Here is a 13,221-nt window from a genome sequence, read left to right as displayed (position 1 = left end):
TGTTTTGGGTTTTGTTTGCCTCCAGTTGCTATTGTTTCTCCCTCCTGCCACGTTTTTGCCCTTCTATTAATTTTAATTTACATGGTCTAACACCCATACATAGGGTGAATTCAAGTTTTTATAATCAGCAGACATGAAGACATATTTACTCTTTTGTCAGTTCTCTAATCCTGTTTTAGACACTGAAGTATTGACTGTAATCTCTTTTTCCTGTGTAATTTCTACCTGTGTTTTATGTTCCTTTTGCTTTCTTGAGAAAGCAATTTCGTTTTTAATTCTAAATTGACAACAAGTGAATGGCACGTTTCTGGTATCATTTGATGTAAGGATTAATTTAGTCCCCTGTTCAGGATACCCAAATCCCTTCAGGATAAAGGAAAGCTACTGGAAAATGCCCTCAAGCCCTGAAAGCACACAAATTAAAGGACTGTAAACCTTGGACAAAGATTGTATCAGTGATGAATCTGCCGTTTCATTTAACTGCAGACCTCACAATTATGGGAAAACTAACAGAGGCACCTAAGTGAGTAGGCAAACTGGGGCCATTTGTTTAAGTAAAACTTGCAGGCATGAAACTCAATCTTTGCTTTTCTGTCACTATTGTGTAGTGGTGCTTCAAAGACACTGTAGTGACCTTTTCTTCAACTTGGGAGTAATGTTTGACACTTCAGAAATTGACTCTGTGATCAAAATAAAACCAGGTAACAGTGTAGATGGGCTAATAAATACATTTTAGGGAATTGCGCGTGTTGGGGATCCATCATTTCACGGTCTTGCCTGTGACTGTGATTAAGGAAAAGACGTGCAACTCTGCCAGCAAAGAGAAGGGAGATTCTGCCTTTTGTAAATATACAGCACGGTTATAGCTATTAGTTATTTAGTAGGATTTATGTAGATTTCGCCTTAGATATTTTCCAGAAAAAAAGATGAAATGATTGAACTGTGTTGCTACTAGTGCCTTTCTTTACAAAACATACCTGTTCAAAGGCTGGATATCAGGTATCCATTCTTCTCAGAGACTGAGGAAAAACTAAATAAATAAAGGCAAAAACCTAAATTTGCCCCCGTTTTCACCCTTCTGACTTATTGATGGCTTATTGTTATAGCACAACCGGTAGAGTTAGACCTCTGGATTGTCCCTGCTGAAATAGACCAAAGGATGAAACTTCAGCCATGCTTTTTAATGGCACCTTCTAGGATTCTCCTGCAGTTTTTATCCATCTTGGAGATGGATGGTATTTTACACATCTTGCTATAAATGTAATCTTGTAAGACATGTTCCCCCCAAATGGTATTTGAATGAACACGTGTGTAAACATGCCATAAAAAAAATCCCAAAGGTACACTGTTTCAAATGAAAAGGTTGCATGCCAGAAGAAATAATAGAGCTGTGGTTGCCAAATTTGTGTAAGGGTGGTAGAGTACATCTCTCTTCATTTCATCTTAGCTGTAAAGGGAAGGGTAGTAACAACACAGCGTCTTTATGATGTTTAAGTTGAGAAGTACTGAAAGAGAAACTTTGGGAATAGAGTGTCATGCAACTGTTAAAAAGGGAAGCTTTCTTGGATTTTGCTCTTTTGCATTGCACTGTATTGAATGCCAATAAGCTTGGAGGCTTCAGCAGAAACCCAGAGTGTATGCATAGGAAGTAGCAGAAGAGCTAAATTCTTTGTGTATCCACATAATTTCATTTTTAATGTAAGCATTAGCTGAAGTATTTTGCCACTTTGAGATCAATGGGGAGCTATAGTAAAAGAGGTAAATTTTCTTTTGTGAACTTCAAAGGTATAAAGCATGTGGAGTAAAATATACACATATACAAGCACATATGAGTAAAAAGTTAGCACAATTTTGTGTGTTTGTGTTTACTGTTTCTACAGATAGGGTGACTGAAATAAGAAAAGGAAAGAAAAAGAAACACGGCATCTCAAATATTATTTCAGTGTGTAGGCGTGAAAGCGGTGTCCTTGCAGGAAGCAGTGCTGAATGAAGAAACTTGTTTCAGCACTAGTGAAATGGAGTTGGCTTTCTCCTTGAGATACGCAGGTATACTTTTGCTGCTACCCAGAGCATTCTGAAGCGTACAGGCCATCTTAAAAATACTTTGAGCATACTATGGAATGCTGTCGGCTTGATTTGATGATCTTTAAAATCACTATTTTTTGTGATTGGAGGGAGCGTGGTGAGAATAGGCTAAAAGGTGAGTAACAAATTATATTACTCTGGATTTTTTAAAAGGTCAGATATCAGTAAGTACTATCAAAGACCCTCTCATATAAATCAGAAAGCTGTAATATTAAATATTTATACTGTTGCTGCAGGCAACATTTCTGTAAAGTCAGAAATTGGCCTGAATCAGGAGGGCTCATACTGCCTATAATGCAGGTAGTGTGCCTGGAGCTGTTCTGAGAGTAGGAGCAAGGAAAATGAGTGTGTGTATGTATGTATGTTTTAGTTCCATGGTGTAGATCCCTTTCTGGCACTCCAGTTGTTCATCGGTACACCTCTGTGCTAGGTGGTCTATAAACAATAAAAATGCAACTCTACCACCAACATCAAGTAAAGTGTACACAAGGAAGAGTGGTGGCAAAGTAATAGTAATAGGTTTTGTTGTTCTTTATAGTGGGCTTTAAGACAGTAAATGAGGAAAAGTTAGGTCGAAAGATACCTTAATGAAGAGAAGAGATCATAACTGTAGAAACAGTGAACTTTCCATCTCTGAGCAAAAATTAAATGTGAGAAAGGAGGTAATGGTGAGAGAGTCTAAATAGTGTTTGACTCTTCTTCCTCTTCTCCCCTGCTCTAGCTTCTATCCCAGGAAAGTGTAACAAATTAGTGTCTTGGCTCTATCTGTAGCAATTCAGTTTTATAAGAGTGATAAGAAGCTATGAGATCTTTGCCCTAATATAGTGTTTCTTTAATACCTAATTCACATTCATGCCAAAGCTCCCACATAGAGGTACAATGAGAAACTCACCACTAAAGCTCTTTTTCAAAAGACTTTTCAAATACTTTATTTCTTTACCAGGCAGTTTCTGTGGACTTCAGTTTCATTTGTGGGTGTAAATGATAAAATATTTTCTGACTTACAAACAGAATAGTTAGTAAATGATTTTGTGTAAATACATTTTGTTCTGTAAAGCACCTTCTCCATGGACACTTGAGTCTGAGTGGCTAAAATGCTTAATGCAAAGTCCTGCTTGCTGCTGTACTGTTAGATTTCCGGTCAGCTCTAAAACAACGGACATGAATGGGGTTTTTTGAATCTCTCCCTCTATTCATGAATCGAACTGTATTCTGAGGAGAAAGTTTGGGAAGCATTTAGTCTTGTTCTGCCAGTTTCCTTACAGAGAGACTGCCAAAATAAATTTTGTTGGTATGCTGTGCAGTTTATTTATCAACTTAATTCTCAGCTTCTTGCTAAAAGCAGCTGATAGATTAATCCAGTCTGGAAATCATGATTATATGTAATGCAATTAAATGGTAGATGTTTCAGTGAATTGGATGCATTTTGTCTGTAGAGCTCGTAAAACTGCTATTGTGAAGACTGCCTTTTCTCAGTTGTGGCAATTTAGTCCTGCTACTGTTGTCGTTCTCTCAGAGTAAATGTAGCTTAGAAAAAAAAGTTGTTCCTTTGATAGTTCTGTTTCTCTTAATCCAAATTATTACTGCATCATATTTAGAAAGAACACTCAACAAACTAATGTCATGCAAGGGTATGCTTCCCATAGATATATATATCCTTCAAGAGCTTTTCTTAGAAGAGCTTAGATGTAGAATTCAAGACTGTTTTATGAACATACTTTAATTTTGATTTTTCACGTGCGTACACACAGTAGAAATACAAAATTGTAGATGCTTTCTAGATACCTCTACCTCTCCAGTATTCATGTACCAGTGGAACGTTAGCTTGTTCTTTTACTATCATAATTTTAGACAATGGAAATCAAAAGGGAGCATTTGCTGGAAATGTTACAGCTGTTGAACTACTAAGGGAAGTTCTGTGGAACAAAGATCCTGAACCAACATTTTAATCTGTAAAATGCTATGTTTCTAATCTTGTCTTTGAAGTAGTAAACTTAGGATAAACTCATTCTTTGGGGATGCTTTGTTATCTTTTTCCTGTAAATGATGGATGATTCTAAGGTGACTGAAAACTTAGCAAGGTCAAATCACAGATGAGCTAACAAACCAGAACTGAAAACTGAAAGTTAACTGCAGTTGAATAACAGAGATGCTATATTAGTTCACTGTTAGTCTTCTCCTAATTATTAACATACCGGTAAGGGATCGCAATGCATATTTTATTTAAGTGTGCAAATAAGGGTATGTTGACATTGTAACATGAGAAGATAGTCAGTTGACACAAAGCATGCTGTCTTGACGGGAAAAGGATAACACAGTTTTGGCTTTCTCTAATGACTGTAGTTAAATGTAGCCAATCAGGTAAATAGTACAGTGATATTACCTTAATTTGAAAATGGAATTTAACATTACAGGGGAAACCAAATGGAATGTGTAGCTGAGACTGAGAAATTGAATCAGTTTAGGGCAATACTATGTTGTCAGACCTCAGCAGATGTGCAAGGTGATTTGTTTTGCTATTTCTGACAGCCTTTGCTAAGACTGTCATCCATTATCCAATTGTATTTTTCTAATAAAGGTATCTGTTCTACTGTCTTAAGGAACACACTTCTCAAAATATTTTTTTCTGTTTCAGAGGTGTAGATTTGTAACAGCGCTTGCTTATGTCATTAAATCTACATCTGATGCATCTATGATGTAGCCCATTTACAAATATTAAAATGGCTGTTTCGTGGGAGACCAGAGATGAATATAGCTAATATCCTGCCTCTGATACTGGCTAATAGTGCCTGCCATAATAGTGAGAGCAAAGATGAGAGCGAGAAGCTAGTAAATTTTCCCCAGAATGCTTCCCCTGCCTGCAACAATGTGAAACTTCTGAGCCAAATGTTATATGTTTGTATTTTTCTTATGAAAGTTTTTAATTTACTTTTTGGAAGTAGGTAAACTTTGTTTCAACAACATCACAGCATTGATTTTCTAGGATACAGCAGACTCATGGCTCGCATTCTGGATAGTCGATCTGGATTTTTTCAGTGGCCACTTGTCTGGGATTTCCAAACCTTCGGCATTTGTCTAAAACTGCTCATCTTTTCTGCCTAGGAATGTTTTTAATGGAGCTACTTTCCCACTTGGTTTGCTGTAGGTCTGGAAATTCTGGACAAGTTCAAAATGTTCAGATTCTGCCTGGACATGTTACCAGGAAACATGGAATAAGATGCCCCATCCAGTATTGATGTGGTAGTTCTGTTAGTAGGTATGGCCACTGTCTACACTGTATCTGTTCTCATGTTGTTTTACCAGTTACCCCATCTGAAGTTTTTCTGCTGGCCAAAAGTTCTTTGCCAACACTCCTGAAAAATAGTTAGTACACTGAAACCAATGCTTTCCATTTCTCAAAATATTCAATAGACTTCAGCAACCAAAAATGGACGTAGAACCAGATGGTGTTCTGGCATGCCACTGACAGAAAATCCAGGAGGCTTTTTCACAGATCTCAGTGAGCCACTTGCCACCCCAGACTGGTTGACCACTGGCTGGTGAGAGTACAGGACAGGATAATAAGGCTCCACACAAGAGGAGTGAGTGTCCGGAAGATGATGTGTTGATGCTGAAGATTCGGTATTAACTCTAGACACAGATCTTCAAAAGCTCTGTCTTTCTGAAAACAGGGTAACTTCTGCTGGTCATCCAAGATGCAGTTACTGTGTTTTCAGATAGATTTACAGGCAGCATGGTCTCAACAGAAAGGTGAGGAAGAACCTACAGAGTGTTCCTTTTGCATACTGGATCCTTAAAGGGTGACAATATCTGTGAAAGGCGAATGGCTCTTCAGTGTAGTGTGCGGGTTAGAGAGCACTGTGCTGTGTAGGGATTGTGTGGTAACCACTGCTGTCACAGGGCATGGAGACAGTTCTACATTGTACGTAACATAAAGATGCTTATGAAAATTAGTAACTTAAGTCTTCCTGAATATCAATTTAAAAGAAAAGTCAAGGTAGTAAGATATATATCCAAACTCCACTAGATGGGAATCAACAGTAGGTCAGTTATATTAAAATTATAGATTCACGCGTGCTAAGCTATAGAAATAAGATTTTAGTATTGTGGTGAAGTCAAAAAGGTAGCACATAATGCATGTTTTAATAGGTCTTTAAATTAAATCATAGTTTTTAATCAAGGCTGACTTTTTTTTTTTTTTTTTTTGACCAACAAAAAGGCACTGTTCTGATTACAGGGGGGAAATCCAATAATAACAGAATGACAGGACCCCAGAAAATATCATGACTGTCATTTAAAACTTGTCTTGACAGGGAGTTATACTGGAAATGGATTAGGTCAATTTGGCATACAGCATTTATATCAGAATAAACACGCCCCATGGAGCTAATAAGCAATAGTCTTTGCATTTAAAATAATTTCTTGCTTAAATTCAAACATTGTGTTCCAAAGCCTTTGGAGTTACTTTGGGGCTGTACATTATATTGTTTTGCCTCATAATCAATACTATTTTCATTTTACCAGGACTGCATTGTAAAAAATAGCAAGTAACTAAGTACAGTGCTCTTAATGTTCTTAATTTGTGTTACTTAAACCAACTTAATTTAAACCTTATAATCCTTTGTTCAGCTTCAGGGTTTTATTTAAAAGTCTCTCAAAACACGAAAGGATTTCCTCTTAGTTTCCAGTTGCATTGACTCATTCTTCTTGGTAAGATAGTTATAAATAGTTTTCTTTTGAGCTTTGATGTATTTCTTAGATCGGTCAGATGTTTGTCCATACGTTTCTGACAGTTCTTTTTTTATCCCTTGATTTTTTTATTTTTATTTTGCATTTGTCAAGGCTGACCGTTGTTCGTTATTAGGCTGAACTGATTTCTTCTTCATTTTCCTCAGAATCAGCATCATCATTGTAGAAGTGAATTGTAGCTTGTACTGGAAAACTTGCCAGAACCTTCTCTCCGATGTTATTAAGAAACTTTTGGGATTTGGACTTGGGCAAATAAAGTCTAATAAGAAAACATATTTTAAGAGAAAAAGTAAAACTATGCAATGCTTTCCCAGCTAAGCTAGCTTGAATATTAAAACCTATTTTTGTCTTTTTTAGCAGAGAGAAAATCCTAGGGTTCCTTGTCTTTTAAAATAAAAGTTGCTAACTAAAAGGTACTGTTGATTTTAAGTTACTTCAGTTGCTTTGGGCATATTGTGTATTGGATTTATCTAAGGTCCCACCCTGATAAAGTGTTGGCAGAGCAATGATGCGTGCTTGAGATGGTTTGGTTTGGTTTTTAGCACAGTTCAGAATGGAAGTGTCCCGTGCAATTGGGGGGAAGTTTGAGAATGTTCTGGGATTCTGGAATTAAGATTAATACACCAGGTTAAGATTGGAGCAGGTTGCCTGTTGCGCAGAGGTTGATGTTAGTGGATTTTGTGTCTCCAGGTGGAGGAGGTGGTGTACACTGGGAGAGATTTATTTCAAACTTTATATTATTTTGTATTGAAATCATAAATGTCTTGATTTACATTTCAGGTTTTCACCAGCTTTCCCAGTAAAGCAAAACTTCTGTGGTCTGTATATATATGTATATGTATATATGTGGTTTTGTGTGCATATGTATGTACATGTCTTCCTCTTGGGTCCACTTTGGCCATTTTTCAGTTGAATTTGACAGTGATAAAGGTCATGCAGAATTTAAGCTTTTACAACTTTTATAAAAACAAGTGCTTGTAAATAAGAGGGATATTCCATTAATTTTCCTTCTCTAAGCAAAAGTCCGAATCAGGAGTTTCTACATCATTAAGCCTTAAAGAATCCAAATGTTGGTGTAAAACCTTATAAATCCCCCAAGCATAGGAAAATCTTCACCTGGAGTTCAACTTTCATTCAAGATCAAATTTAAACAACCTCCAGACACAGATCTGTAACAAGTCACGTTCCATTAGCAGCTGTTCATGTTAATTATTTGGGCTTTGTGGGCTCATTATCATATTATTAAATGTAAATATAGAGTAGATGAGGCAGAAGAACATGGTTTCTTTTAAGATTACTTTTTTCTTGGTTTTGTTATTAGCATATTTTTTCGGGTTCTGTTTAGCCTGACATCTTTCCTTTTGGGGGGATAAAAACTGTGGAGTCTGCTGAGTAGTTAAACTGTATTACTAAAAAGAGATACTTCAGAGACAAACTGATACTTCTCCTGAGAAGGAATATATCTTGTCTTGGAAGATGTCACTTTTCCTGTGCCGATGGGATTTAACTCACCTCACTGGATGTTGAAAACCCAGGGCTCCTTTTGATCTAAAATGTATTAGTTGACCATCCAGTTCTGACTGTAAAGAGACATATTTATTTTTTAGAATGGGCTAAATATGAAGATTTCACTTTTTTCTTCTAGAGGTAACTGTAAAATTCTACAGTAATGTTGCTTTGTTTGCTGTGCTGCATGTTGTTCAACTAAGCGTACTTCAGAGAACATATGTTTGCCAATAGCCGCATGTTTAAACAAGCATTGAACCTATGCATTTTATGACCCATAAAGCCATGAAGTTGTACATTTTGCTTAAGTTCTTATGGAATAGCTGTAGCGACTGGTGAGCTAGTAACACCACCAAATGGAAGTGCAGTGATTGGAAGAAAAAGGGATTTTCAACCAGTTTAATGGATTGGGAGGTTACAGTTTTATAAAATACCTCTTTAACTACAGTAACCAGTAGTTTGGAGTTGGAATGTTCAAGTCGGCAAGCTTAATTGTAATCAAAGATCACACAAACACGTTGAGAGTCCAAACAGTAAAATCATGAGACAACTGGCATCTCATATTTCTATGCAACCCACGATAAAAACGTAAGCATTTTTGATACAACAGAGTAGGTAGCAAAAATATATTTTAAATATCAAAATTAAATTTAGCACAGAATAAAGTCCTTCAAACTAAGGCCAATTAATAAAAAAAACCCAACCCAAAACCAAACAGATAATAATTTGCAAATGTTAATGCTCCTAAATCCTATTAGGGTTATAAACCTGGAATATAAACCTGAAAGCATCTTCCAAAATCACTGAGCCCTAGCACTTCATCTTGTAGGCATGTATTCTCTTCCATATCTAAAAACAAGACGACTTCTTTTTTCCTCCTATTTCTATAGACTTGATGGTGCATAAAATAGGAAGATTAGCTTTGCTATACTAGAACTTGTAGTGACCAGTAGCTAGAAACCATGCCCTCAGCTACAAACAGACAAAGATGACTTTTGCCACTGTCAGAGCAATTAATCTGTCTTTCTGAGGAAGTAGGTTTCTGTATGGATATTTTGGTGGGCCCCTAAAAGCCCTTGGGCCACGGACTGAGCAAGGGCTCCTACAGAATTCTCTCTGTACCTTTTATGTTTGCCTATTTCCCTCATACCCACATTTGTCTTGTAGCCAAAATGATTTGTCTTCAGGCTGTTAGGGTTTTGTTGATTTTTTTTTTTTTTTTTTTTTTTTGTGTTTAATCAGGAGACTCATTTACTTTGTTTCCACAGTACCTAGTAAAATGGACTCCTGATCTGGCTGAACATGGTAGATGTGATCACAGTATCTGTGTTAAATGCAGTATGTTATTTTTCTCCTTTCGTATTTACATTAAAATTAAAATAGTCTTTTTTATCTTCATTTTCTGTTGTCTTCTTTTTGGAATATATATTGGTTTTTAATAATTATATATATAATAATATGTATTGCTTAAGCACACATTATGTGCTTTTTCTTTTTAGACTATAATACAGCATTTCTGAAAAGCAATTCTGATAAAAGCCAATTAATTGCAAAATCTAACTCAGTTTATATACAGCGGAAAATGTTCAGTGTTAATTTGTACTATGTTGTAGATATGGCAATAATAAATTACTTTTAATGGCTTCAGGCATAAATAATGACATCTTTGAATTTAGGTTGTAAGAAAAATGTTACATTTTATATAAGGAAAAGTATGTGTAGGTAATTATTTGGTATATTGTAACATATGTTCTTGGCAATAGAGGTAAAATTATTAGTTTAAATTTTTTTAACAGTACTTTTATTTTTTAGTGCTATGCTCTGCATATTTCAATTTCTCAGGTTAGATTTTTATATGTATATTCCTAAACATTTTTTAATTACACAGAGGACATTGAAACTTTTATCTGTTTCACTCTCCAGTGTTTAGAATGTCTACTGATCTGTAAAGCATTGGCGTATGTATGTATACATTGCAGAAACTAACTAGCAAAAACATTGTGCTCAACCCATCTTGGAAGGCCTTCTGCTAGAAACCTCAGTAACTTTGCTCAAGAAGATACCTCTTGCCTTTCACAGCTGTGGGATGTAGGTATGCATTAATGAGTACCTCTTCCCACCTATGCACCACACAAAGTATCCAAGCATCTTTCCTCAGTTGTCATGACCCTGTTAAAAAGCGTATGAAAGGGCTCCCAAAGCCTTCCTTCAGCCCTCATTAGGTCCCAAGCCACAGAGGTGTTTAGGATGCTTGAAGCAGTGTGGGTGGGTCATAAGGTATGGATGAGAAGGATCTGAGAAGCTTTGGGCAGGAAGGAGAAACGTTAACAAATTGAAACCAACTATTTCAGTTATACTTGGCTTGAAAAAATGCCAGGCTGTTAGCATCAATGTGGAAAACTTCATATATGGCTTGTTTTTCTCACACAAGTGGGCAGAAGCCCAAGTATAAATTAAAACTTTAGAGCTGGCTGAATAAAATTTTTTACAAAAACATAATCTCAGTAATAAATCAAAAGTTCCTGATTTCAGAAACCTTAGTTTCTTGAAATCATCACTCTTAAGCTCGTACTCTGATGGGAGTAAGACTCCCCTTATCCTTAGCAAATTTACAGGTGCCACTGGCAAAGCCTGGAACGCTGCTGGGAAAGACGTTCTTCCTCAGGCTTTCCCAAGGTGCCTGCTGGGAGGAGTGTGGCACTCCCTCAGATCTGTACAGTTACAACCTCTGTCTTCAGGAGACAAAAAGTACAAGGTAAAAAGGTGTTGCACCTGTTAGAATATCGCAGAAAGTGTGAGTCTTTAAAGGCTTGCACTAAGGACAGCTGTTGTCTTAAGCAGCTGAGCCTTTGGTAAAAAGTTGAAGATGTAACTGTGAATGGGATGGTGCAAAAACCTGTGCAGGTGCTTAAAACTAAGCATGGGAGTAGCACCATTTCAAAGCATTTTTAAAGTTTGCAGCATTGGGACCTATGTTGAGTGTGCTTCAGTCTCTCTATTTTTGTTCTTTAGGCCTAACAAATTTTCTTACATGAGTAAGACAGACTAGTAATCACAGTGCCTTTCAAGGGCACTTGGCACTAAGACCTACTTTAAAATCCAATTTTTGTTTGTTTTCCTAGCTGGTTTAGCTATAGCAACATCCCTCCAAAAAAAAAAAAAAAAAATCAATAAAATTGTGCACCTGAAAGTATGTTTTTTAGATTTCATCTGAAGTCATTTTCACTCAACCCCCCATATACAAAATATCACACTAGGCCTGGAAATTTCAAACTGAGGATATTCTTACGTTTATAATTAAGCAAATTAAAACTGCTGTTAAAATAAGGGTTGTTTTGAGTAAGCAGTGCTCTCTGCAGCTCTTTAAGAACTGGTAACGATTCTATATCTGATACAAAGTTAGAGATACTCTTAACCATTATCATGAACAGAACACTGTAATTTGAACCATATTTTCTAACCATATTTCAAGAAGTGCTTGAAAGAACAAATGAATAGATGACAAAGCCTCACTTCCTGTGTTCAAATAGTTTCAATTTCTGCACCTGTTTTCTATAAGGATTATTTTCTCCAGAATTTAGTCTCACCATTTGTTGATTCTCTGTCATCTCGCCGTCTCTTGCTGTGAGCATCCAGGGCCTCCATAAAGCAGGGCTGCTGAAAGATTAAGATAGAATAACACTCCCACAGTTAATTCTTTGGGGTAATATCCACACAGTACAGCTCCTTTTATTAGGTTCTGCTGGTATCTTTTGAAATAACATGATTTTCTTCTTTTCAACACGTTTTGCTAAATCTGATTTCTATGGCAATATTAGTCTGTCTTCTGTCTAGGATCTGATTAAACAAACTAGACAATGGCTCACATGTTTTTAACTAAGGTGTCATTTCCCTTTAAGATTTCACAACAAAGACTGCATTGAACTCTAAATGATGATATAATTAATATTGAAATCTTTTTATCTGTGCAGCACTGCTGTAAAATAAAAAATAACCCTTCCTCTCTGACAGTATGTCTATACAGACTCCATGTCGTCATTGAGTGGCTGGTTATTTATTGAGTAAGCAACTCCAGCATTAAACTGACATGGGCAATCTGATCTAATTAGCTGAATAGAGCATATGCAGTGGTGGATGTGACATCTGCCTTTTGTTTGGTATGGGGGACTACAATTATGGATGCTCTTTCTAACAGTGCATTCCATCTCCGCTGCTGTGTAACAGATTCATACAGATGGGGAAATGGAAAAGTACGTTCAGATACAAAAGGTAAATAAAATAAATTAAAAATAATAAATCGGTTGTCCCAACCTTAATTTTAATTTACTTCCATTTGTAAGTTTGTTCTGAAATATTTGACTGAAAAGGATAAAATATTGGCAAAACAAATAAAATACCTGTTCATTTCAGAAACATATTTTGCCCTTTACTTCTGAAGTTGGAAGTTGTTTTCCGTTGTCTGTCCAATACCGAAATTGTCACATTCCAATGATGCTTAGAGTCAGAGTTTTGAAGGGAAGACTGCTGAAAAAAGTCTCCCTGCGCCTGCCTTACCTCTGTGGGGGATCCCTTGGCTGGGGTGAGTGCTGTTGCTGCCGCTGGGCACCCCGGGAGCGATGGCAGATGGGGACCGATGTAGCCTGGAGCGGGAGACCGGCAGCTGCACCCTCCATGGCATTTGATGGTCTAAAGCCTGCAGCAGGCCAGGCGCTTGCCGGGGCCTTTCAACCCCTCCTTTATCTTAACTCCCAAAGAATACTTACCTAAAACAAACACGGCCCCAGGTAAAAGGAGAGAAATGTCCTTAATGAGATTTCTTGACTCCCCCAAACAGTTCACAGACAGGGCTCTCGAGTTGGCAGGCTGTCCTGGGGAGGGCAC

The 13,221-nt window shown here is 36.9% G+C and overlaps 1 protein-coding gene across 1 annotated transcript; it reads right to left on the bottom strand.

The window, feature by feature from the left end:
* Positions 1 to 6,945: 6,945 nt before the first annotated feature.
* Positions 6,946 to 13,013, bottom strand: RIPPLY3 (ripply transcriptional repressor 3). The gene is made up of 4 exons (XM_074150880.1): positions 12,895 to 13,013; positions 11,928 to 11,997; positions 8,347 to 8,414; positions 6,946 to 7,093 (listed from the first exon to the last, which is right to left on the bottom strand). Exons 1-4 carry the CDS (start codon positions 13,011 to 13,013, stop codon positions 6,946 to 6,948), a joined length of 405 nt encoding a protein of 134 aa, XP_074006981.1.
* Positions 13,014 to 13,221: the final 208 nt, after the last annotated feature.

This window comes from Numenius arquata, chromosome 1 (genome assembly GCF_964106895.1).
Source record: "Numenius arquata chromosome 1, bNumArq3.hap1.1, whole genome shotgun sequence".
NCBI classification, from domain to species: Eukaryota; Metazoa; Chordata; class Aves; order Charadriiformes; family Scolopacidae; genus Numenius; species Numenius arquata.
The sequence above is the reverse complement of the archived record's forward strand: the minus strand, read 5'-3'. Positions and strand labels throughout refer to the sequence as shown.